This window comes from Bos indicus, chromosome 23, assembly GCF_029378745.1.
Source record: "Bos indicus isolate NIAB-ARS_2022 breed Sahiwal x Tharparkar chromosome 23, NIAB-ARS_B.indTharparkar_mat_pri_1.0, whole genome shotgun sequence".
NCBI lineage: Eukaryota > Metazoa > Chordata > Mammalia > Artiodactyla > Bovidae > Bos > Bos indicus.
The window spans coordinates 8,572,432-8,598,338 of record NC_091782.1 but is presented as its reverse complement, the minus strand read 5'-3'; the positions used below and the strand labels follow the sequence as shown (position 1 = coordinate 8,598,338).

The 25,907-nt window shown below is 42.5% G+C and overlaps 1 protein-coding gene across 1 annotated transcript; it reads right to left on the bottom strand.

The window, feature by feature from the left end:
• Positions 1 to 15,193: 15,193 nt before the first annotated feature.
• LOC109576780 (SLA class II histocompatibility antigen, DQ haplotype D alpha chain) lies at positions 15,194 to 21,560 on the bottom strand. The gene is made up of 5 exons (XM_019985406.2): positions 21,394 to 21,560; positions 19,274 to 19,522; positions 17,523 to 17,804; positions 16,698 to 16,875; positions 15,194 to 15,999 (listed from the first exon to the last, which is right to left on the bottom strand). Exons 1-4 carry the CDS (start codon positions 21,467 to 21,469, stop codon positions 16,721 to 16,723), a joined length of 762 nt encoding a protein of 253 aa, XP_019840965.2. The 5' UTR covers positions 21,470 to 21,560; the 3' UTR covers positions 15,194 to 15,999; positions 16,698 to 16,720.
• Between the last annotated feature and the right edge of the window lie 4,347 nt (positions 21,561 to 25,907).

The following is a 25,907-nucleotide window of genomic DNA, read 5'->3' as shown; positions in this document are numbered from 1 at the left end:
GCATTTTTTTGATAATGAGTGATGTTGAGCATCTTTTCATGTGTTTGTTAGCCATCTGTATGTCTTCTTTGGAGAAATGTCTGTTTAGTTCTTTGGGCCATTCTTTGATTGGGTCGTTTATTTTTCTGGAATTGAGCTGTAGGAGTTGCTTGTATATTTTTTAGATTAATTCTTTGTCCATTGCTTCATTTGCTATTATTTTCTCCCATTCTGAAGGCTATCTTTTCACCTTGCTTATAGTTTCCTTTGTTGTGCAGAAGCTTTTAATTTTAATTAGGTCCCATTTATTTATTTTTGCTTTTTTTCCAATATTCTGGGAGGTGGGTCATAGAGGGTCCTGCTATGATTTATGTCAGAGAGTGTTTTGCCTATGTTCTCCTCTAGGAGTTTTATATTTTCTGGTCGTATGTTTAGATCTTTAAAACATTTTGAGTTTATTTTTGTGTATGGTGTTAGAAAGTGTTCTAGTTTCATTCTTTCACAAGTGGTTGACCAGTTTCCCCAGCACCACTTGTTAAAGAGATTGTCTTTTCTCCACTGTATATTCTTGCCTCCTTTGTCAAAGATAAGGTGTCCGTAGGTGTGTGGATTTATCTCTGGGCTTTCTATTTTGTTCCATTGATCTATATTTCTGTCTTTGTACCAGTACCATACTGTCTTGATGACTGTGACTTTGTAGTTTTTCTGGGAATTTTTGCAATAATTTATCATTTTGTGTGGTGTATTATGAAACCCTAATGGGGGAATCTGTTAGGCAGTAACTACTGATAAAACTGAATTCTTGATGAATCGAGATCCTGAAATGCAGGCTCAATTACTGTAGCTTATCTCTCTTTTTGCTACGACTTCAAGTATTTCAACTGCAGCCCCAGGTCCTCAGTTTATCTATCCTTTCCTCCTGTGAATGAGCAGGAAAGGATGACAAAGAGACAGATTCCTCTGATCCATCTTCCCAGGTTACATTCTAGTGAAAAACTTTCAAATGAGAGGCATTTAGACCTTTATTAGGAAAGAATTACATCACATTTGTAAGGTTCCTAAGTGGTCATTCTATCCCCTCACACAGATTTTCCCTGGCTCCTCCTAGGCAGTAGTCACATCTCACCCTGAGTGTTCCCTTTTTGTCTAATTTTACTTCTAACAATGTCTTTATGGAGCAGGTACTTTAATTTTTAAACTATTCAACTTAGTTATGTTGGATTTTTGGCCATGAGCAGAAAGTAGGCCTCTTAAAGATAATCTATATTTATGCTTTTGATGGATTGGATTGAAGAGATTTGATTCTTTCCTGTTTAAGACACTGTCATTTCTTTTCAGAATTATTGAAACAGCCTCCCACTCATTTCTCTACTCCTTTCTCTATTCCTACAATTTACTTTCCACAGAGCAATAAGAAATATTCTGAAAAGCTAAATCACATCACATCTACATAAGGCCTAAATATCTCAAGTGTTTTCCTACAGTACTTAAAATTAAATCTAGATTCCTCAGTTGGCTAACAAAATCCTCTGTGACTTGGTCTTTGTTCATATTTCTGAGTTCATCATATGCCTTTCTACTGTTCCACTTCATCTGTTTGGGTTATACTGGATGCTCTAAGAAATCAATCTTAAAAAATTCAGATCAGCAAGGCTGCTGAAGAACATATAATTCCCACCTTTTAGGGTGTGCACACTTTCCTGTCAATACCAGTATAGTCCCTGATACAGAATAGGCACGTGGTACATATTTATGGTTGGCTTCATGGAGATCTCTGGTTCAGGGCTTCATCTGTCTCTGGAATCTTTTCTATTTGGGTGTATATTTGGTGTATATTTGTACTCTTGTGCCAATACCACACTTCTAATGACTATAATTTTATCATGTGCTTTGGTATCTGGAATGTCTTCCCTCTTCCACTCTAGATTTTCTTTCCAGAATTGTCTTGGCTACTTTTGCACACCGACACACACAGAGGCCTTCATACAGCAGGATTACATCATTATCATCCCATGTCACTTTGGTGTTTCCCATATTTCTCTTTGATGAACAGGAAATGGTACTGTTTGAGGGGATTTAAAAGTTGTCTCCATACTGTGTTCTCTACAGGAACAGAATTGCTTCATCATACAAGATCTTAAAGTCAGCAATCATGCTTAATTCTTATAAACCTCAAAAGTGACTTTTTTTGATTCCCTAGCAGCATGCAGAACTTGCCCAACCAGAGGCTGAACCCACACCCTTTACCGTGAAAGCCCCTAGACCACTGGCCCACTGGACTGCTGTGGGGGGCCCCTCTTGTAAGTGATCTTGAAAAATTTTTTGATTGCCCCTAAACACAGTTTTTGTACACAGGTAAAATGTATTAAAAATAATAGGTTTGTCTCTTCCTTTCTGACCTTTATAGCTTCTTTCTTTCTCTACTTCTTTGAAAGAGATATCCAGTAAACTAGTGAATAGATGTCATTACAAGCTGCTATACTTGTTTTGTTCCTGAACCCATATCATCCATCTGTTTTGAAGTTCTCATTCAAAGTATCTCTTTTGGGGCTATTAGTGCCAGACACAAGAGGAAATGGTGTTTATCTAATTTCTGTTAAGCTCAGATAACATGTTAAAAAGTGATGGCTTCTCCAAGAGAACCTCTTCAGTACTCAAAAGTTGACATTTTTATATGATTCAGAGTACATCTAACTCCAGTGTTCTGGCTCTCTAGAAATGAATAAGAAGTCAATATGTCATCCATTGGGACTTGGTACCCTGAAAGAAAATGCCCATGAAGATGATGAATTGGTGGAAAGACTTAGAAGCAGGGTCTTGGCCCTTAGGTGGAGATGCCAAGGTCTACTTCTGATGAAGGTAATAAATTAGCACTGACATAGACAGTAATTGTGAATGCTGCTGCTGCTAAGTCGTGTCCGACTGTGTGCGACCCCATAGACGGCAGCCCACGAGGCTCCCCCGTCCCTGGGATTCTCCAGGCAAGAACCCTGGAGTGGGTTGTGATTGTGAACATGCATTCCTAAATGTAAGGCTCCACTATAGTAGGCGCTCAGCACTATCATTTATTTATGGCAGAAGCGGGCATTGATTTGGCCTAAGGAGTTTCCCTCCCCACACCTCCAGCTGTTCAAGTAATAAACATAGCCTGTTTGTACAAGAAGAGCCCAGAGGAACAAAATTTACTTTAAATGCTTTTAAGCAGAATGGAGTTTATTAGAAGGCTTAGTATGGCTCAGAGAATCAGCAAGACACGAGGTGGAACCAAATCAGGCAACCTGGGAAGCTAGCTTGAGTCAGAAGCATCACATTACAGAAGGTCCTGACTACAGGAAGCCACTGTGACACCTGTCTCTTTACGCCATGAAGTGACAATATCTCCTAATTCTGTGGCCAAAAAACAAAGCGCACCCACACTGGTGTCTTTTCAGGAAAGAAAGCCGTTAGCATGTCCAAGCTTCTCTAGAATGCCTCTGATCAGCCAAAGCCAGATGACACTTAAGATCATCCAGGAATGTGGACCTGGGTATGATTATACTAAGTGAGGTAAGTCACCCAGAGAAAGATAAATATCATATGATATCACTTGTGTTATATGATGCAAACAAGAGACATCACTTTGCTGACAAAGGTCCATATAGTCAAAGCTATGGTTTTTCCAGTAGTCATTTATGGATGTGAGCTGCTGCTGCTGCTGCTAAGTTGCTTTAGTCGTGTCAGACTCTGTGTGACCCCATAGACGGCAGCCTACCAGGCTCCCCCGTCCCTGGGATTCTCCAGGCAAGAACACTGGAGTGGGTTGCCATTTCCTTCTCCAATGCATGAAAGTGAAAAGCTAAAGTGAAGTCGCTCAGTCGTGTCCAACTCTTAGCAACCCCACTCTTAGGGGGGTCGCTAACTCTTAGGAGCCTACCAGGCTCCTCCGTCCATGGGATTCTCCAGGCAAGAGTACTGGAGTTGGGTGCCATTGCCTTCTCCTATGGATGTGAGAGTTGGACTATAAAGAAAGCTGAGTGCTGAAGAACTGATGCTTTCAAACTGTGGTGTTGGAGAAGACTCATGAGAGTCCCTTGGACTGTAAGGAGATCCAACCAGTCAATTCTAAAGGAAATCGAGCCTGAATATTCATTGGAAGGGCTGATGCTGAAGCTGAAGCTCCAATACTCTGGCCACCTGATGCAGAGCCGACTCACTGGAAAACACACTGATGCTGGGAAAGCCTGAGGGCAGGAGGAGAAGGGGGTGACAGAGGATAAGATGGTTGGACGACATCACCTACTCAATGGACATGAGTTTGAAAAAACTCCAGGAGTTGGTGAAGGACAGGGAAGCCTAGTGTGCTGCAGTCCATGGGGTTGCAAAGAGTCGGACACGACTTAGTGACCGAACAACAAATCACTTGTATGTGGAATCTAAAAAAGTGGTACAAATGAACTCATTCATAAAACAGAAACAGACTCACAGATGTAGAAAACAGATTTATGGTTACCAGGGGGAGAAGTGAGGGATAAATTGAGAGATGGAGACTGACACACACACACTGCTGTATATAAAATAGGTAACTAAGAAGGACCTGCTGTATAGCACAGGAACTCTGCTCTGGACTCTGGAATGGCCTATGTGGGAAAAGAATCTAAAAAAGGATGGATGGATGTATATGTATAACTGGATCACTTTGCTGTATAGCAGAAACTAACATGATATTGTAAATCAACTATACTCCCAATATTTTTTAAAAATCATATGATATGATTATAGATGGAATCTCAGAAAAAAAATGATACAAATGAACTTATTTACAAAACAGAAGCAGACTCACATAGAAAACAAACTTATGGTTATCAAAGGGGAAAGGTGGGTGGGAGTGATGAATTAGGAGCTTGAAATGAACATGTACACACTATTATACATAAAATAGATAACTAACAAGGACCTATCATGTAGCACAGGGAATTCTACACAATATTTTGTAATAACATGAATGTGAAAAGAATTTGAAAAAGAATATATATGTGTATATTTATAATGGAATCAATTTGCTATACACCTGAAACTCACAGAACATTGTAAATCAACTATAGTCTAATACAAAATAAAAGTTTTTTAAAAAGAATGAAGAAAAAAAAGATTATCCGTGAATGTGCTTTCTGTCTATAGCACAGCACAGAAGCATTAGAAGTCAAGAGGTACATTGTTTGAAAACCCACTACACATGGGACAGCAAATCCTTAAAAATACTTTATTTCTCTTAGTAATATCAGTTATTTCCAGATAGAACCCTCTACAATAAAAAATAAGGGGGGATGATATTGTTACTTTGCCAACGAAGGTCCGTCTAGTCAAGACTATGGTTTTTCCAGTGGTCATGCATGGATGTGAAAGTTGGACTGTGAAGAAAGCTGAGCACCGAAGAATTGATGCTTTTGAACTGTGGTGTTGGAGAAGACTCTTGAGAGTCCCTTGGACTGCAAGGAGATCCAACCAGTCCATTCTAAAGGAGATGAGCCCTGGGATTTCTTTGGAAGGAATGATGCTAAAACTGAAACTCCAGTACTTTGGCCAACTCATGCGAAGAGTTGACTCATTGGAAAAGACCCTGATGCTGGGAGGGATTGGGGGCAGGAGGAGAAGGGGACGACAGAGGATGAGATGGCTGGATGGCATCACTAACTCGATGGACGTGAGTCTGAGTGAACTCCGGGAGTTGGTGATGGACAGGGAGGCCTAGCGTGCTGCAATTCATGGGGTCGCAAAGAGTCGGACACGACTGAGCGACTGAACTGAAGTGAACTGAACTGATATTGTTACACAATAGGTGATGTGCAGATCAACCACTTTTGGGTTCAGTAGATGTTTTCTACTTAGAACAACAACAACGTCTAGTCAATCTTGGGTCTCAAACTCACAACCAGTTCATTTAGGTGTGATTCTCAATGAGAAATCACTGATTTGCCTGTCTCTTTATGCACTATTTTAAGCTATTTTTATGGCTTCCTTCTTTTAGTGACTGACAACTGGCCTGAGAATGGTCGTATCTTGCAGACACGGCTTTGGTTTCACTGAGGAGAAGCCAGCATTACCACACTTTCCCTTTCAGTCTGCTGTGGGCCGGGAGTTTCCAGAAAAGCACAGAGTAATCTGGGTAACTCTTCCACAGGGCGTCTGTCCCTCTCCCTGCTTTCACTCAATTTCTGTCCTCTCATTCCAGAAAATCACATTCTTCATCTCTTTATGGCTGTAAAACATTTTACTTGAAGTGGTAAAATAGAACTCTATATAGAAGAGCAAGTTAAATCCATTGATATCACTACACATACACAAATGGCTAAATTAAAAAAAAAAATGGAGACTATCTAATGTCAAGATGTCTTGTAACCCAAATGCTCACCTTTTGCGTACAACCAGTGCTTTAAAAGTCTGGCTATTTTTTGGAAAGATAGACTTATTCTATGACACAACAATGTTGCTTGTAAATCCTTACCTAAAGAAATATAAACATATGTCCATAAAATGACTTATTAAAAATGTTCAGAGCCACTATTTGTTATTTATATTAGCCCCAAACAGAAAATAACTAAGAAGTCACTCAGCAAAATCAGAAATCAACAAATTTCCTTTCTTCAGAGAATAACAAGGAGCGAATTATTCATACAGGCAACATGGATGAAACTCACAGGCAACAACAAGCCTCACGGTGGATGAAAGAAGCCAGGCAAAAGAGAGCACAGACTGTACAATTTCTTGTTTGTGAAGTTTTGGAGGTCTACCTCAACCCCAGGGAGCTGTGACGGTAGTAACTCTAGCACAGTGCTCCTTCAGATGAGACATGTGGGGGTGACTAGGGATTTACCAGACGTGTATCTCCAGAAAAGGGCTTCCCAGGAGGCTCAGCAACAAAGAATCTGCTTGCCAATGCAGGAGACACCGGAGACGCAGGTTCAATGGCTGGGTCGGGAAGATCCCCTGGATGAGGAAATGGCAACCCACTCCAGTATTCTTGTCTGAGTAATCCCATGGACAGAAATTAAGATGACCCTGGACAGTGTATTAAAAAGCAGAGACATCACTTTGCTGACAAACACCCATGTAGTCAGAGTTACGGTTTTTCCAGTAGTCATGTATGGATGTGATAGTTGGACCATAAAGATGGCTGAGCACCTAAGAATTGATGCTTTCAAACTGTGGTGCTGGAAAAGACTCTTGAGAATCCCTTGGACAGCAAACCAGTCAATCCTAAAGGAAGTCAACCCTAATAAGGGACTGATGCTGAAGCTCCAGTACTTTAGCCACCTAATGCGAACAGCCAACTCCTTGGAAAAGACCCTGATACTTAGAAAGATTGAGGGCAGGAGGTGAAGGGAGTGACAGAGGATAAGATGTTTGGATATATCACTGACTCAATGGACATGAGTTTGAGCAAACACCAGGGGATAGTTGAAGGACAGGGGAGCCTGCTGTGCTTCTGTCCATGGGGTTGCAAAGAGTTGGACACCACTGAGCAATGGGATATGCATGCGTGCATCAGCAAAAATGACGAGGTTGTGAACAAATGGCTATGATGAGTCACCACACTGAAAAATTACAAAAGCCCTTGTCTTAGACTGCTTTTAGGAGAACCTGATTTAAGACCAATGCTTTGTGCAATTATTGTCAAGAGCCAGGTTAAATGTAAATTTGTTGTTATTTTTTAGTCACTAAGTTGTGTCTGACTTTTTGTGACCCTCATGGACTCTAAACTGCCAGGCTCCTCCATCCATGGGATTTTCCAGGCAAGAATACTGGAGTTGGTATTTGGAGTTGCCATTTCTTTCTTCAGAGGGTCTTTCTGACCCATTGGATCGAACCTGTGTCTCCTGCTTGGCAGGAGGATTCTTTACCACTGAGCCATCAGGGAAACCCATATATATATGCTTAGTTGCTCAGTTGTTTCTGACTCTTTGTGACCCCATGGACTGTAACCCACCAGGCTCCTCTGTCCATGGGATTCTCCAGGCAAGAATACTGGAGTGGGTTGCCATGCCTTCCTCCAGGGACTCTTCCCAAACCAGGGTTCGAACGTTGGTCTCCTGCATTTCACACAGATTCTTTACCATCTGAGCCACCAGGGAAGCCCAAGAATACTGGAGTGGGTAGCCTATCCATTCTCCAGGGGATCTTCCTGACCCATGAATCGACTGAGAGTCTCCTGCATTGCAGGTGGATTCTTTACCAGCTGAGCTACCAGAGAAACCCAATCTGTGCTGTGTTTTTCATGTTTCATCAAGAATATGGACCTAGAGAATTCCCTGGTGGGCTCATGCTTAGGATCCAGTGCTTTCACAGCTCATAGCCCAGGTTCCACCTCAGTCAGGGAAAATGGGAACTAAGATTCCACAAGCCTTTGTGGCATGGTCAAAAATAATAATACTAAATAAATAAAATGCAGACCTATCATTGTTTACCTCGAAGCACACTTCATTGCATTCCAATTACAATTTCTCATCTCAAAACCAGTAACAGATGTCCAGTAAGATTTAGTTCCCTGTAAATTTAAAGCGACAGTATATTAATCTACTAAGTTTTGCTTATGAGGTTCTTAAAATCACTGCTATACCTTGCTAATCCAATAGCCATCAGCTCCATTTTTGTTGTTAACAGAGCTCCCAAACTGAGTTTAAGAGTATAGGAGTAATTATCAGCTCTTTCTGTGTGCCTTTATCAGTAAACATTTTCCTTCACAATCTTACAACACATTAAAAAAGTAATTTGTTGAGATCCAGACCATTCTTTTTTTTTTTTTTTTTTGACAATGTAAAATTCAAGAGAAAATGGTTCTGATGAAGTACCCCTAATTACATGTCAGTATTCACTTTTTTCCAGTGTATATCTACATGAGTGAAATCCAAATCAAAGGTCTTCTGCCGGGCACACAAGCCTCACTCATTATATTACAACAATTTATATAATTTTTTGATAGGTTCAGGTCTTAGTTCCTCCATGTGGGATCTCTAGTTCCCTGACAAAGGATGGAACCTGGGCCCCCTACATTGGGAACACCAAGACTTAGCCACTGGACCACAAGGGAAGTCCCTCATTCATTATTTTTAATTCTCTGTTTTGCCACTTCTGTTTAGGAAACCATTGACCAAAACCACCTGCCTTGGCCAGACACAGTGATAACCACTTACATGAGTTGTCTCACAAAAGGGTCTCCCGATAAGGAACAAGGTGTGGCCACCGAAAACCAACTGGGAGAATCTGGGAAAGGCCCAAAGTGGGAAGGAGACACCTGCCCACTGTATGTGCTACCAACTTCCCAGAATCCTTCGCTTTGGAATTCATCTCGGCTGAGTGACATGTGAGCCACCAGGAAGGACCCTGAGTCAAAACGATTGGCCAGAGACAACCGGGAAACTAACCTGTCACCGTAAAACCCAGGACCGCAAACCAGGGGGTGGAGCAGTCCTCCGGGGCTCCCCAACCCTCCTGCTCTCAGCCAGGCACCCCTTTATAAAGTCTCTTGCTCTGTCAGCTCTGTGTCTCCTGGGACAGCTCATTTCCGAGTGTTAGACAACTGTCCAGTCTCGGGCCCTGGAGGGGGTTGGGTCTCCCTTCCTGCAACTCTTCCAGTATCTGGCTGTACCAGTGATTCACTCCCCTACCCTCTGTTTTATTTTTATTCTTTGGGTTTTTATTTTTCCCTGAAGTGCTTTCTTCTTCCTTCTTATCTTGCTTTCTGAGGTACATGTGAAGTGACCACTTCCAGTTTCTCAGTTCTCAGTTCAGTTGCTCAGTCGTGTCCGACTCTTTGTGACCCCATGAACTGCAGCACATCAGGCCTCCCTGTCCATCACCAACTCCCGAAGTCCACCCAAACTCATGTCCATTGAGTCGGTGATGCCATCCAACCATCTCATCCTCTGTCATCCCCTTCTCCTCCTGTCTTCAATCTTTCCCAGCATCGGGGTCTTTTCAAATGAGTCAGCTCTGCATCAGGTGGCCAAAGTATTGGAATTTCAGCTTCAACATCAGTCCTACCGATGAACACCCAGGACTGATCTCCTTTAGGATGGACTGGTTGGATCTCCTTGCAGTCCAAGGGACTGTGAAGAGTCTTCTCCAACACCATAGTTCAAAAGCATCAATTCTTTGGAGCTCAGCTTTCTTTATAGTCCAACTCTCACATCCATACATGACCACTGGAAATACCATAGCCTTGACTAGACGGTCCTTTGTTGACAGGTCTTTCCTAAGCCTGCGTCTGTCGCTTGACATAAAACATCACTGGTGATATTCCTTTTGAGACTTTGCCACCAGAAGAACTTTCCCAAGAAGGAGTCCCATCATCCAACAGAAGATGTTGACTATTTTCCTCTATTGTGTCCAACAATATACACTTCATGTAACCTTTTTACCTTGAACTGAGCCTGGGGGTGCTTTAATGACGATAGGATGGGTAAAAGTCATCACGATCCTTCCAATTATTTTCCTTATTGATCCACATCCTTGGGAATTGGATCTTAAATTTCTGTTAGTTTAAAAGGTCTTCATGTCTCTTAAGTGTGCTGCTAAGTCACTTCAGTCATGTCCGACTCTGTGCCACCCCACAGACGGCAGCCCACGAGGCCCCCCTGTCCCTGGGATCCTCCAGGCAAGAACACTGGAGTGGGTTGCCATTTCCTTCTCCAATGCATGAAAGTGAAAAGTTAAAGTGAAGTCGCTCAGTTGTATCCGACTCTTAGCGACCCCATGGACTGCAGCCCACCAGGCTCCTCCGTCCATGGGATTTTCCAGGCAAGAGTACTGAAGTGGGGTGCCATTGCCTTCTCTGCTCTTAAGTGTAAACACATCATTTTCCTTAAAGAGCACATTTCCTGAAGTAAATTGGATTTATATTTCCTGAACTGGATTTACATCTAGGAAAGCTATGCACACAATTCTTTAGCTCATGACTTGAGAATCATATTTTTATAATAGGAGATATAATAATGCTAACATTTCTTTTAGAGTGACATGTAACTTCTGTAGAGAGTTTCATAAACCTGTGTGCAGAACTTCATCAATAACAAACCATGCAGTTCATGCAGTTTAAAAACCAAAACACAACCAGCTTCCTAGGAGCATCTTGTGTGCACCTTTTTTTACTATCTTTTCCTTTAAGAGGAAAATATTACTCTGAATTTTTTGAAAATTATCTTATTTTTCTTATGCATGCATGACTTTGAATTTAATATAAATACAAAATAACTTTATTTATTGGTTCTGTTTGTTTCTTTTGAGAAATATTTTGTTTATGAGAATCACCATTTTCTTGTGCGTAGTTATATGCACATCCATTAGGATGGTTATTATCAAAAACTCAGAAAATAACAAGTGTTGTCATGAATGTGGAGAAATAGGAACCCATGTACATTGTTGACAGGAATGTAGAATGGTGCAGCCATTGTGGAAATCAGTATGGTGTGTCCTCAGAAAATTAAACATACGATTACCATATGGTCTAGCAATTGGAACTCTCTATTATATCTCCAAAGAATGGAAAGCAGGGACTAAAACAGCAATGTCCACAGAAGTATTATTCACAGTATCCAAAGGTGGAAACAACTCAAACGTTTGTTGATGGATGACTGGATAAACAAAATGGAGTGTACGGACACAATGGAATACTGTGTGAGCTCAGTTGCTCAGTCATGTCCAACTCTTTGCAACCCCATGGACTGTAACCCTCCAGGCCCCTCTGTCCATGGAATTTTCCAGGCAAGAATACTGGAGCGGGTTATCATTTCTTTTTCCAGGGGATCTTCCCAACCCAGGGATCAAACCTGTGTCTCTTGTGTCTCCTCCTTTTACAAGTGGATTCTTTACCACTGAGCCACCTTGGAAGCCCAGTGGAATATTATTTAACCTTAAAAAGGGAGGAAAAATGGACAAAGGCTACAACATGGCTGAGCCTTGAAAATATTATGCTAAATTAAAACGAGCCAGTCACAAAAGGACAAATACTGTATAATCACATTTATGTGAAGGATCTTGAATAGTCAAATTTATAGAGATAAAAAGTAGAATCCCTGGTGGTCCAGGGACTAAGAATCTGCCTGCCAATGCAAGAGATGGGTTTGATCTCTGGTCAGGGAAGATCCCACACGTTTCGGGGGAACTAAGCTGATGAGCCACAACCACTGAGCCTGGTCACCTAGAGCCGGACTTAGCAACAGGAGAAGCCACCGCAATGAGAAGCCCGTACACCCAACTAGAGAGCAGACCCCACTCTCTGCAACTAGGGAAGGCCCTTGCACAGCAGTGGAGACCCAGCACAGCCACACACACACACACACAATTAATAAAAAAAAAGTAGAATGGTGGTTATCAGGAGCGGAAGGGAGGTGGAAATAGAGGCATCATTTAGTAGTTACAGAGTTTCAGTTTAGGAAGATGAAAAAGTAATGGTTGATGGTAACGGTTGCACAACACAATGCAAATGTATTTAACACTCCTGAACCACAGCCTCAAAATGGTTAAAATGGTAAATGTTAGTTATACCTCTTTTACCGCAATCGGACACGACTGAGCGACTGAATTGAACTGAACTGAACCATAATGAAATAGAAAGCAAAAGAAAGGGCAAGAAACAAGAAAGTTAAGAATGCCTCATGCCTGGAATTGGTGTACAGATGTATATAAAATTAAGTAGTTTAAGCAAAAAGAATGCTCAGTAAGGACTCAATGTGACCCCTGGAGTTTGGACATTGAGATTGGAGTTTGGTTCCAGATAATACGAATTACAGTCAGAGGTAACATAATGGATGCTTTCCATGTGACACCCATTAGGCTAAGTGTTTTATATGTATTACCTCGTGGATCCTCTCTGCCGGGAGCCAGCGTGAGGACCTCCGCCCATGGCAAAGGTCATGAGGAAGGAGGCTCGGCATACGCAAAGGCGGGATCGAGCCTCAGGAGTCCCCCTGGAAATTCTCGAGCATCTACCCCCAAAACCAGAGTCTGTCTACTTCACTGCTTTGTGCTCTCACCTACACCTCTGACTTTACGGGGGGCTGTCCCCCACTACCATCTCTCTCTCTGAAAAAGAGTTAACTTACAGCTCCAGTTAATAAAGTTCCTGGGCGTGACAAGAGTGTTTTAGTTCACAAACTCCTTTGGAAGTTCTCTAGCCTTTCTGAACAGGTTCTTCCGGCCACATGTGATCGTTCACAGCCTCCCAACCATGAGAGGCGCGAGATGTTCTAAACTTTCTAAATACAGATTCCTTTGAGCAGTTAGAAGATTATTAGTATAGTATAGTGGGTTGATTAGAAATTATATTGGTGAAGGGTTTTCATTTATCGGGCCAATGTTTGCTGCTAAGTTTCCATATCCCTTACCTACTGTGTCCCTGGGAGTGTATTGATTAATATAGTTGGTGTATAGGAATGTGAGTAGTAGCTTTAATGTTTGTAACCTTGGACCCTTGAGTTAATTCTTTTCTTTTGCCCTATAGGAATGCAACTTTATCTAATGCTTTTGGAGGGTGGCACCTGACTTTAGAATAATCACCTTTAGAGAAAAATAAGTTTTCTGAAGAAAGGGTCATAAAATGTTAACAGGCCTCCTGGCCAGAAGATGATGTAAATCACCTAAACTTTTGCATATGATAAGTTTGCAGGAAGAAAGCCTGGCTTCGATAAGGATCAAGGACTGCTGACCTTGCATGACTCTACCCTTTCCCCCATTATCCTCTATGCACAACTTAAGATATAAAAACTACTTTGGAAAATAAAGTGTGGGCCTTGCTCACTGAAGCTTGGTCTCCCCATGTCGTTCTTTCTCTCACCTTCTGGCTGAATTCCCATCTGGAGTGTGGAGGCTCGCCAAGCCTATTAATTTTGCCTGGGCTTCTAAGATCTGACCGGGGAGGCCTTAGTATCTTCTCTCCTTCGGGACAATGGGAGGATGCCTGTGGCCTACATAGGTGGTGCAAACTCCTTGTCTTGGAGTTTTATTGGTTTTCCACATAAACCAAGTTATTCAGCCTCTTTTCTCCACTGAATTTTTTCACTGAGCTATCCCTATTTAACCACTCTTTATATCTCTAATTAACACTTAATTAAGCTATGGTTTCCTGATCGCCGAAACCGTCTCCCCTTCGAATTCCTTGGATCCACAGGGGCTGGACCCCGGCACTCTCAACAGCCCATTTTGTGGTTACTAAAGGATTATATTGCATAAAAATTTGAAATAGGGTGGTCTTAATACATTACCGAAATCTCAGTCTATTTACAAAGTCTCATAAAATAGAACAACACCAATTAAAGATAGTATGTTAATAAACCTAATTTTGGGACTTCCCGGGGTGTCCAATGGTTAAGACTCTCACTTCCACTGTAAGGGTCATGGGTTCAATCCTTGGTCAGAGAACTTAGATCTCCCATGCCGTGCAGCACAACTGAAAATAAAATACATTAAAAATAAAAAAAACTACATAATTTATGAACTTGAGGGTGGAGTGCATTTACATTGTACTTACAGTATTGCTAAATGGGGTTACCTACAGGGCAGAGAGGTTGCCCCTGCTCTGGGCCTGTTAGCCAGTCTCTCCTTTCTCCTTGATATTAACCCAGATAAGAGAAAGTGCGGGGCGTTTTCTGAGATACAGAAAGCATTATCTTATTCTATCATTCTCACTTCTACGCTCTGTCTCATTCCTACCTGGAGACTTTCTGTCTCATCAGGATGAAAATGGGGAGGAGAGATTTACATCATTCTGCCTCCTTCACGGATCCATGTTTCTGACTTTGCACTCTCAAAATCCAGTTTTGATGTTTAAAAGATTTTATTTCAATGTCTGGTCTCCTGCACAGACTTAGACTTCTCTTTTAAAATTAAACTCTTGAACACTGGCACCATTCCCCCCCCCCCCCACACACACACTTTTTTGCATGTTAGATATAAACACTTTGCACTGAGGGGAGAAATTTTGCTTTATGTTCATTGATACTTAATGTAAGAAGAGAGAGAGAGCAAAGAGGAAGTTTAGGGAGGAAAAAAGGTCCCCATTTAAGAACATCATTTTCACACTTGGCTGCGTGGTATTAACGTGATTTGAGAAACAGGTTCCATGGAGCTGAGATTTCCATGAGCCTTCCAACACAGGGGCTTCCATGCTTATACAGGAGTTAGCCCTAGGAACAGAGAAAATGGACACACTGAACAAAAATACCCTAGAAAGAGATTTGTCTTCTTTAAAATTTTCTTTTTATTGAAGTATAGTTGAATTACAATGTTGTCTTAATTACTGCTATACAGCAAAATGACTCAGTTATACATACATACATCTGTATATGTTCTTGTGGTCATTTTCCATTATGGTTTATCACAGGATACTGAATATAGGTCCCTGTGCTACACAGGAGGACCCTGTTGTTTATCCATTCTACATGGACCAGTTTGCATCTGCTAATCCCAAACTCCAAGTCCAGCTTTCTCCCATCCCCCTCCTCCCTTGGCAACCACCAGTCCATTCGCTATGTTCCTGATCCTGCTTCTGTTTCATAGGTAGGTTCACTTCTGTCATATTTTAGATTCCACACGTAAGTGATATCATATGGCATTTGTCTTTCTCTTTCTGACTTACTTCACTTAGCAAGACAATCTCTTGGTGCAAGATTTACTTATTTGTTTGGAACAGATGTTGGATTAGGGTGACCAAGAACTAGGCGGCTGGGTGGAACAATCCAGGTCTCTCTGTGACAGGTAGTCAATGAATCAAAGACTAAGTTGGGAGAATTCATAAGGGTCAGTGATCTTCGAAGGAAAATTCCTCCATAAAGTCCACCCCGGCAGGGAGGGCAGGAGGGCGTGGAAGGAGCTCTGTGATGAAGTGGAACAAGGAGCACGTCTCAGTCAAGGTCAAGACAGGGAACTGGAGTCTGAACCAGGCCTTTTTTTTCTTGTAAAGACTGATCACCTGAAACACCAAACAGCATGAGGCTGATGGTCCTGGGCTCCTGATGCTGCAGCGAAAACAGAAATGAAGACTTTCCTCTCCTGAGAACAAGTAAAGGGAACAGTGAACAGATGAGAGAAGAAGCATAAACAGACCTGAAAGAGTTAATCACTCCTGGCTTTCCTTTCACTGTTACTAAACTGTAGCCTGTATCTCACAGAAGGAACCTGACACTATGTAAATTATATCCGGTACCCACTGCCCCTTAACCCTATGCAAATTCCATCCTGCACCTGGCGCTTACCTTCCCAGTGCTCCCTTTGCAGACCACCCCTTGTAGCATTTTGCATTGCAGAAAGAGGGCTGCAATATTATAAATCAGAGACAAACGGACCCAATTATCCAGTTTCTTGAAGCCAGTTCTGACTATTTTGAAACAATAAAGAAGAATGCAAGACTCTCACTACTTTGTTCCTGATCACAGACCTCAGACTGTGAGCCCCAGCTATATGGTCCCCTCCAATTCCCCATCGCGCAGGGCACTAGCCTGCTGTGTTCTGCTGTGTTCTTCCTGCAGCCGACTAAAGCCATCTTTCTATCTCTCCAAACTCTGTCTCTGTATTTTTTATTCAGCATCGGTGGGCAGAGAAAACCAAGATTTTGGCAGTAACTCTGTCCCAACGTCAACCCATCTCCAATTTGCCCACAGTTGTTCAAACACATGTATGTATCCTGGATGCCAATTTTCCACCCTTGCCTTCCCTGCCTGAAGTGCCATCTTTCTAGATCTGATCCTTACCTTCCCATCTTTCAGGCCATGACTCACATGGCCCTTCGACGTCTGGAGGCAGCACCCAAGCACCGGACTCGGAGGATGAGGACAGTGCCCACCACGATGCCCATGAGGCCCATGGCCAGCCCCAGGGCACAGACCACAGTCTCTGTCAGCTCTGATGTAGGGGTTGGAATCTCAGGCTCTGAGAACAAAAAGACTTACAGGGTCAAAGTGATACTGAGCAGGGTCTTGTGATGCTCCTGTGCACAAAAGCCTTTTTGTGTCTCCCCGTTTCTTGTTTGCAGGAAACGGGCTTCATTCAGCCTCCGTGACCTCTCTGAGTTCAAGAGGCAGGCTTAAACAGATGTTATTCAGGGAAGGGAGGGGATGTGGAGACACAGGAGGAGCAGTTAAGAAACTGTAGTGGTCTTGGGGCAGGGTCCTGGTTCCCCGTCAAGGGATACACACAGCACTGTCTTTGAGCTGTTTGGCAGTTGTTGAAATCTCCAACCGGTGGAGAAATTAACTATATGCTGCCCACGACACACTGACCCCAGACTGGCTGTCAACATGAGAAGAATGTTCAGGAGCTGGTCATACCCTCTTTATCATGCCATTACTATAAAACTCCTTGCTACCCCCTCCGGGTGGGGACACACAGTTTTGAGAGCTGTAGTCCACTGGGGCCCCCTTTGCCTGGCAAAGAAATAAAGCTGTTCTTTCTACTTCACCCAAAACCCTGTCTCCAGGATTTGATTCAGTCTCAGAGTCCGGAGGCCGGATTCGGAAGGACACTGTCTGCAGGTGAATTGGATGTGGAGAAGGGTGTGGGTTTGGGAATGCACGTACCCCAGTGCTTGACGAGGGGCTCTTCCAGGCCCCAGTGCTCCACTCTGCAGTCATAGAAGTCTTCACTGGAGGGAAGAAAGGTGAGGTAACTGAACTTGAGGAAAGAGTGGTCACTCTTGGGGTAGAAGGTGGTCTCAGCGATCCCTTCTGCAACAAAGTGTCCGTTGTAAAACCAAGTGATGTTGATCACAGGAGGAAAGATGTTGTCCACTTGACAGATGAGGGTATTGGGAATCCCCAGGACCACGGAGGATTTGGGAAACACAGCCACTTCAGGGATTTCTACAATGAAGACCAAAGATGGATTGGAATTTCTGACAACTGTGCCTTCTGCTCCTTAATCAGTTTAGGGGAGGCTTCCCCACCCCGTGCACAATCTCCCCAGCTGTTAGCGTATTATTTCCTATGTCCTTCAGACTCACTTTACAGTCAGCCATAACCTCCCTTTATTTTCACCTGTTTCTTATATTATATATTGATCATCATTATTATTATTTTACTGGTAGGACCGTCCAAAACTTAGACCTTGGCTCTTCCACCTTCTGAATGAGGAAGATTAGTGCTTTCTACAGTGACTTCAGAACTGGTGCTGACATCTTTATCTACAGATGTCGAACTGTCCTCTGAACTGTGCTGCGAATTCTCTTCTGAACTGTCTTCTTCTTTAGGGTCACTATGAAGCTTAGAACACGTTCTTCTTGCTGGGAATCCACAGGGCAGAGTGGGTCGGTGTGTGAGAGCTAGGAGACAGATGGGCCACGGGCTGAGCAGCTGCAACTGGTCTCCTGCTGATGCTTCAAGACACGATACCAGCAGGAGCATGGGGCCCTGATTAGGTGAAAGACAAAGTGACCACAGCTTCCTCGTTCTCGTGGTCAAGGGGATTTCCCAGCCTGATGCATGTGCAGAAGAGGCCTTCAGTCTAGGGAGGACAAAGGAGGAAGGAGATGCCAGCCCAGAAGATGTCCTGCCAACCCCCCAGAAACCTTGGCGCCGGAATCCACCTTGGCTGACAGATGCATGCCCATCAGGAAGAACCCTGAGTCAGGTGAAAAATGGGCACAAGCGAGATGACTGGCCCGAGACAGCCCAGAAAACTGCCCCCATATAAGCAAGCTAAATCCTCGCTACTGTGTGCAACTCAGTCTATTTGGAGTGATTCGCCATTTACGTTTAATAGTAAAAGACTGGTTAATAATAACAATACATTGTAAAAACTTCAGAAGGAAAGGAGAATCTTTTACGGACCATTTGCTTTGTGTGTGGCAGTTTTCAGTTATTAGTTTTTAAAATCAGTACTTTCTAATGGAAACAGCTCGATAAAAAATCCGTCACAGGATTTTGAGGCCCATTAAAAAATGTTAAAAAAAACAAATTCCAAACTCTGAGTTCTTTTATGAGTTCTTCCACAAGTACCTTGTTTTTAATAAACACTGTCTCGATTTCACAAGCTTGGTCTCTTTGCTGAATTATTTCTTCAAAGGAGACAAGGGCTGAGGTACTACTTGGCTACTTAGGCCAAGAGCTTGAGAATATCCTCTTTTAGAACTACTGCAAGGAGTGGGTTCTTGGAACTCAGGGGAGGGATATTTCAAGATTAAATCTGTAGCCGAGGACTGGGTATTTGCCAGGAAATGAAATAGAAAGGGGGAGCAATTTAGAGTGTCGGGGAGGGGGAAGACTAGCTACCCGGGGGAGGAAAAAGAGACCAGGAACACGAGGTAGATGCCGTGAAGAGAGGCCACACTTACCACTGGTGGCAGGTGTAAAGCTGGAATTTTTTATCAAGATGTCCAAATTTCTTTTTGACATAACAATGTTTCTCAGGGCGCTCTGAACTTCAAATTTGGTGATATTGCTAAACTCGGGCAGCCGCCAGACAGTCTCCTTTTTCCCCAGGTCCACGTAGAAGAGCTCGTCTCCATCAAATTCAAACGTGAACTGGCCAGAGGCGCCGTACGTCTGGTAGACATTTGTGCCGTAAGTGCCCACGTGGTCAGCTGGTGTGTGGCCACGCCAAAGCAGAAAGATAAGAACAGGGACGCAGGATACAGGGGCGGGGAAAGAATTGGATTAAACAAAAACACATGAGAAATGGTCCGTGTAGGAGTGTAGGTTCATATTTGGCCTGGGCCGATACCACTTCCTATTTCTGTCTTTTCTATCCTAGGGTTAGGGATGGTGATGTACACGCCATGAGGTGCTGAGACGCTGTCTTATTCACTCTGTATCCCTAGTAACTTGAAGGGTTCATGGCACATAGTAAGATTGCAGTAAATAAGTTAATGATGAATGCTTGTGTGCGTGCTCACTCTCTTCAGTCATGTCTTGCTGTTTGCGACCCTCTGAACTGTAGCCCACCAGGCTCCTCTGTCCACGGGATTCTCCTGGCAAGACTACTGGAATGGGTTGCCATGCTTTCCTCCAGGGGACCTTCCTGAGCCAGGGATCAAATCTGTGTCTCCTGCATTGCAGCTGGATTCTTTACCCCTGAGCCACTGGGGAAGCCCTAGATAATGATTACATAATTTTATTTCTAATCACCTAATCTCTTACTTCTCATAGCACCTATCTCATTCTTACCACACTATGGAATTTATTTACTTATGAAATGTGTTTTTTTTTAAAGTTATCTGTCTGATTATAAGAACATGAGTTTCCCGTGGATAGGAATCTTTACTTGTTGTTGTTCTTTGTCTGTGCCACATAGCATGAGAGATCTTAGTTCCCTGACCACGGATTGAACCCGTGCCCCCGTCAGTAGAAGCGTGGAGTCCTGATCCCTGGACCACCAGGGCATTCCCAGAAATCTTGCTTTATGCCCAGAGGAGTGCTTGATACCTCGCTAAATATTTGTTGACTTCATGAATCACGATTAGGAAATGTTCTGAAGATTCCATTCCATTCCTCTTCTCTTTTCCTTGACCCCCCACACCCTTTGGGTTTCAATAACCATTGTCAATGCCCATGACACAGTAGGACAAAGTTTTGGACAGGAGACTGAAATTTAGTGGAATAAGCCACCTTCAAGAAGGTGTTGTGAATACAGAATGGAGGAGCTGAGGGGGCTGATTAACTAAAATTAATCTGTTTTTATCCTCTTTTTAGAGCTTTGTTGGCTGGAGGTGACAGGACTGGTAGTTTGGGTTGACAAGCTGAGACTAACCTATTTTAAGTTCCTAGGTTTTCCACCAACATTACCCAAATTTCTGAAGCAAACAATCAAATTTGAAGTTATACTTATAATAAATCATGCTATACTTTGGCATTATATTGCTTTTTAGTCCATGGGGTCTCAAAGAGTTGGACACAACTGAGCGACTTTCACACACATACACATACACACAACTCTTTGTTATTTAGAATGCATATCTGAAAATAGAGTTGCCATATGGTCCAGCAATCCCACTCCTGGGCATATATCCAGAAAGAACTATAATGCAAAAAGATAAATGCACCTTTATTTCATAGCAACGCTATTTATAAGAGCCAAGACATGGAAACAACCTAAATGTCCACTGACAGATGAATGGATAAAGAAGATGTGTGTGTGTGTGTGTATATATATATATATATATATATATATATATATATATATAGTTGTTTAGTTGCTAAGTCATGTCGGACTTTTTTGTGACCTCAGGGACTGCAGCCCACCAGGCTCCTCTGCCCATGGAATTCTTCAGGCAAGAATACTGAAGTGGGTAGCCATTCCCTTCTCCAGGGGATCTTCCCAATCCAGGGATCAAACCTGGGTCTCCTGCATTGCAGGCAGATTCTTTACCATCTGAGCCACCATACTCCAATATAAAATAAAAATTTAAAAAATTCTTCACAATTGTAAACCCACACCCCTCAACTGTACACTCACCCACGATGTCTTCACCTCCATAGGGGCTCATCATGGTGGCCAGAGTGAGAGCCCTCAGAATCAGAGCTTTCTTCATCCTCCTCCTCCTCCAAGGGTATCCTCAGGAGTGGCTGTTCCAAGTGGTGCCTCTCCCGGAAGGTGGTCTAAAGAGAACTGCTGGAAGAAATCATGTTGGAGCAGTCCACGCCTCACCCTGCTCTATCGTGTCTCAGCCCATCAGAGAAATTCCCTGAGCTGACACCTCAGTTGCCAGCTGAAGCATTTTTAGGAAGAGACCTGTAAGAAGCCTGGAAAACTCCCTTGTTTTGAATTATCTAAGGGCATAGATTCGAAAGGGAGCAGAAGGATATCATACATAGGAGGAATCATCAAAGAGTAAAGCTTGTAGCAAGAAAATTTGAACGGTTTTGAGAGATCCTAAAGAAAGAAGCTTGTGGCTTCCCTGGTAAAGAATCCGCCTGCAATGCGGGAGACCTGGGTTCGATCCCTGGGTTGGGAAGATCCCCTGGAGAAGGGAAAGGCTACCAACTCCAGTCTTCTGGCCTGGAGAATTCCATGGGCATACAGCCCACGGGGTCGCAAAAAGTTGAACACGACCGAGCAACTTGCACACAAGGGCACAGATTCAAAAGGGAGCAGAAGGAACTTCCATTGTATAAATGAAAGGAGAAACACTCTGACAGAATATTCCAGTTTCATGGAGCTTACCTCCTACACTTTGGATTAAACTTCTCCTCAAAAAGATCTTTACTAGTAGGAGTCAATAAACGCCCCACCTTTTTTTTCCTACCCTAATATTTTTCTGCTTGGTGTGCATTTTATGATCTGTTTTAAACTGAAATTTGTGAACAAGGTACATGTCAAAGAGAATTGTCCCCGTTAGTTGTAGGCTCTGAGGTCTAACGCGGGGCTCCACACCTGTGCAGAGTCAACTCTAGAATTGCTGGTGTGTGTATTCGAAACTACCTGTGGTCTCACGCTCCACTGTCTCCTTTAACATGTGCCTTTATGGACTAGGAGATATTTCTGGGTCTACTCAGAATCTACCCGTTTACCAGGAAGCCTCCCACTTTCTGTGTTAGAAAACCGGATTTTCATCATATCATTCTAACCTACTTTCTATTTTGCAGAAATCTCTTGAGATGCTAGCAGCAGACAAAATACTGTTTTTTTCAGTAATACTAGATTTCACCTATGTTTATTTTCATTTTTTATTTTTTTTCATTCACTTAAGAGGCTGAATTTTTTATACATAAGATCAGAACACCACCAAACAGTAAGAGACCACAGAAACAGCACAGGAAACCCAGGCAAAGTCCTGCTACAAGGTAATAGACAATAGGGGTGTGTGCGTGTGCGTGTGTGTGTGTGTGTGTGTGCATGCGCGGTTGTCAGGGAAGGTTGTAGGAAGATCTGTTACTATGACTTTCTGCTTGCCCGTCTGTCTCATCCATCCATCACACATTTAACCACTTCCTAGATGTTTTTGTGCCTCGGATGGTAGTTTTTCATTTGGACACTGACTAAAATGAAATTTTTTTTCTCAAAGGATACTCTCTAGTTTTTAAAATTTATTAATTTCAAGTGTACAAAGTAAGGATTCAATATCTGTATATATTGTAAAACGATCACCAAAACGAGCAGTTAAATTCCCTCACCATACATGATCAAAACACTGTTTTCCTTGTGATCAGAACTGTTAAGACCTACTCTCTCCACAACTTTCTGATATACAATACAGTATTATTAACTATAGTCACCATGCTATACATTACATCTCCATGGCTTTTTAACTTTATAGCTGAAGGTTTCTGTCTTTTGATCCTCTGCTCCTATTTTGCCCACCACACCTTGTTGTCTTTGGCAACAAGAAATGTGTTCTTTGTATCTATGAACTCATTTTTGTTTGTTTTTCTGCTGCTGCTGCTGCTAAGTTGCTTCAGTCGTGTCCGACTCTGTGCGACCCCAGAGACGGCAGCCCACCAGGCTCCCCCATCCCTGGGATTCTCCAGGCAAGAACACTGGAGTGGGTTGCCATTTCCTTCTCCAATGCAGGAAAGTGAAAAGTGAAAGTGAAGTCACTCAGTTGTGTCCGACTCCTAGCAACCCCATGGACTGCAGCCCACCAGGCTCCTCCGTCCATGGGATTTGCCAGGCAAGAGTACTGGAGTGGGGTGCCATTGCCTTCTCTGGTTTGTTTTTCCAGATTCCACACATAAACGAAATCACACAACATTTGTTTTTCTTTATTTGACCTGTTTTACTTAGCATAATATTTTCAAGGACCATTCTTGTCTCAAATGGCAAGATTTCTTTTGTTTTTCTTTTTGGTGACTGAGTAATATTTTCTTGTATGTGTATCTATCTCTGCTGTCTTATCTTTCTTTATTCAGTTCATATCAGTCACTCAGTCATGTCCAGCTCATTGTGACCCCAAGGACTGCAGCACCCCAGGCTTCCCTGTCCATCACCAACTTCCGGAACTTACTCAAACTCATGTCCATCAAGTCAGTGATGCCATCCAACCATTTCATCCTCTGTTGTCCCCTACTCCTCCCACCTTCAATCTTTCCCAGCATCAGGGTCTTTTCCAAGAAGTCAGCTCTTCACATCAGGTGGCCAAAGTATTGGAGTTTCAACTTCAGCATCAGTCCTTCCAATGAATAGTCAGGACTGATTTTCTTTAGGATGAACTGGTTGTATCTCCTTGCACTCCAAGGGACACTCAAGAGTCTTCTCCAACACCATAGTTCAAGAGCATCAACTCTTCAGCACTCAGCTTTCTTTATGGTCCAACTCACATCCATACATGACTACCAGAAAAATCTTAGCTTTGATGATATGGACCTTTTTTTGGCAAAGTAACGTCTCTGCTTTTTAATATGCTGTTTAGGTTGCTCATAGCTCTTCTTCCAAGGAGCAAGTGTCTTTTAATTTCATGGCTGCAGTAACCACCTGCAATGATTTTGGAGTGCCCCCAAAATAAAGTCTGCCACTGTTTCCATTGTTTCCCCATCTATTTGCCATGAAGTGATGGGATTGGATGCCATGATTTTCGTTTTCTGAACATTGAGCTTTAAGCCAACTTTTCATTCTCTTCTTTCACTTTCATCAAGAGACTCTTTAGTTCTTCTTCGCTTTCTGCCATAAGGGTGGTGTCATCTGCATATATGAGGTTATTGATATTTCTCCCGGCAATCTTGATTCCAGCTCATGATTCATCCAGCCCAGCATTTTGCATGATGTACTCTGCATATAAGTTAAATAAGCAGGATGACAATATACAGCCTTGATGTACTCCTTTTCCTATTTGGAACCAGTCTGTTGTTCTATGTCCATTTCTAACTGTTGCTTGTTGACCTGCATACAGATTTATCAGGAGGCAGGTAAGGTGGTCTGGTAATCCCATCTCTTTGAGAATTTTCCACCGTTTGTTGTGATCCACACAGTCAAAGGCTTTGGTGTAGTCAATAAAGCAGAAGTGGATGTTTCTATATTACATTTTCTTTATCCATGCATCCATTGACAGGCACTTAGGTTGCTTCCATATCTTGGCTGTTATAAATAGTACTGCAATGAACATGGGGGTGCATATATCTTTTTAATTTAGTTTTTTCATTTTCTTTAGACAAATACCAAGAAGTGGAATTGGGGGGGTCATAGGTAGTTCTCTTTTTAATTTTTTCAGCAAATTCCATAGGGTTTTTCATAGTGGTTGCACAAATTTACACTCCCACCAACAGTGCACAAGTGTTCACTTTTCTCCACATTCTTGCCAACCATTGTTATTCGTTGTCTTTTTGATAAAAGCCATTCTAATAGGTGTGCTGCTGCTGCTGCTGCTAAGTCACTTCAGTCATGTCCGACTCTGTGCAACCCCAGAGACGGCAGCCCACCAGGCTCCCCCGTCCCTGGGATTCTCCAGGCAAGAACACTGGAGTGGGTTGCCATTTCCTTCTCCAATGCATGAAAATGAAAAGTGAAAGTGAAGTCGCTCAGTCATGTCCGACGCTTCACGACCCCATGGACTGCAGCCTACCAGGCTCCTCCGTCCATGGGATTTTCCAGGCAAGAGTACTGGAGTGGGGTGCCATTGCCTGAGGTGATATGATATCATATTGTGGCTTGATTTAAATTCCTTTGATAATTAGTGATGTTGAGTACCTTTTCATGTACCTGTTGGGTATCTGTACGTCTTCTCTGTAAAAATATTTATTCAGATCCTCTGACCCATTTTTAATGAAATTTTAAAAATTAAGCTATAAAGGCTCTTTATATATTTTGGATATTAACCTCTCATCAGACATATCATTTGCAAATACTTTCCTCTATTTAGGAGATTGTGTTTCCTTTTATTGATGATTTCCTTAGCTGTGCAGAGAATTTTTAGTTTGAAATAGTTCCACTTGTTTATTTTTAGATTTTTTGCCTTTGTTTTTGGTTCAAATCTTAAAAATCATCGCCAAGACAGGTATAAATTATGTTCCCTTTAGTTATTGTCCAGGAATTTTATA

Excerpts from the sequence above, each read along its gene's own strand:
- LOC109576780 (XM_019985406.2), bottom strand. The coding sequence starts at position 21,469 with ATGAAGAAAGCTCTGATTCTGAGGGCTCTCACTCTGGCCACCATGATG. Across the intron at positions 17,805-19,273 it reads CTTTACACCTGCCACCAGTG|AAATCCCTGAAGTGGCTGTG; the intron begins GTAAGTGTGGCC and ends TCTTCATTGTAG. Across the intron at positions 16,876-17,522 it reads GCCCCTCGTCAAGCACTGGG|AGCCTGAGATTCCAACCCCT; the intron begins GTACGTGCATTC and ends TTTTGTTCTCAG.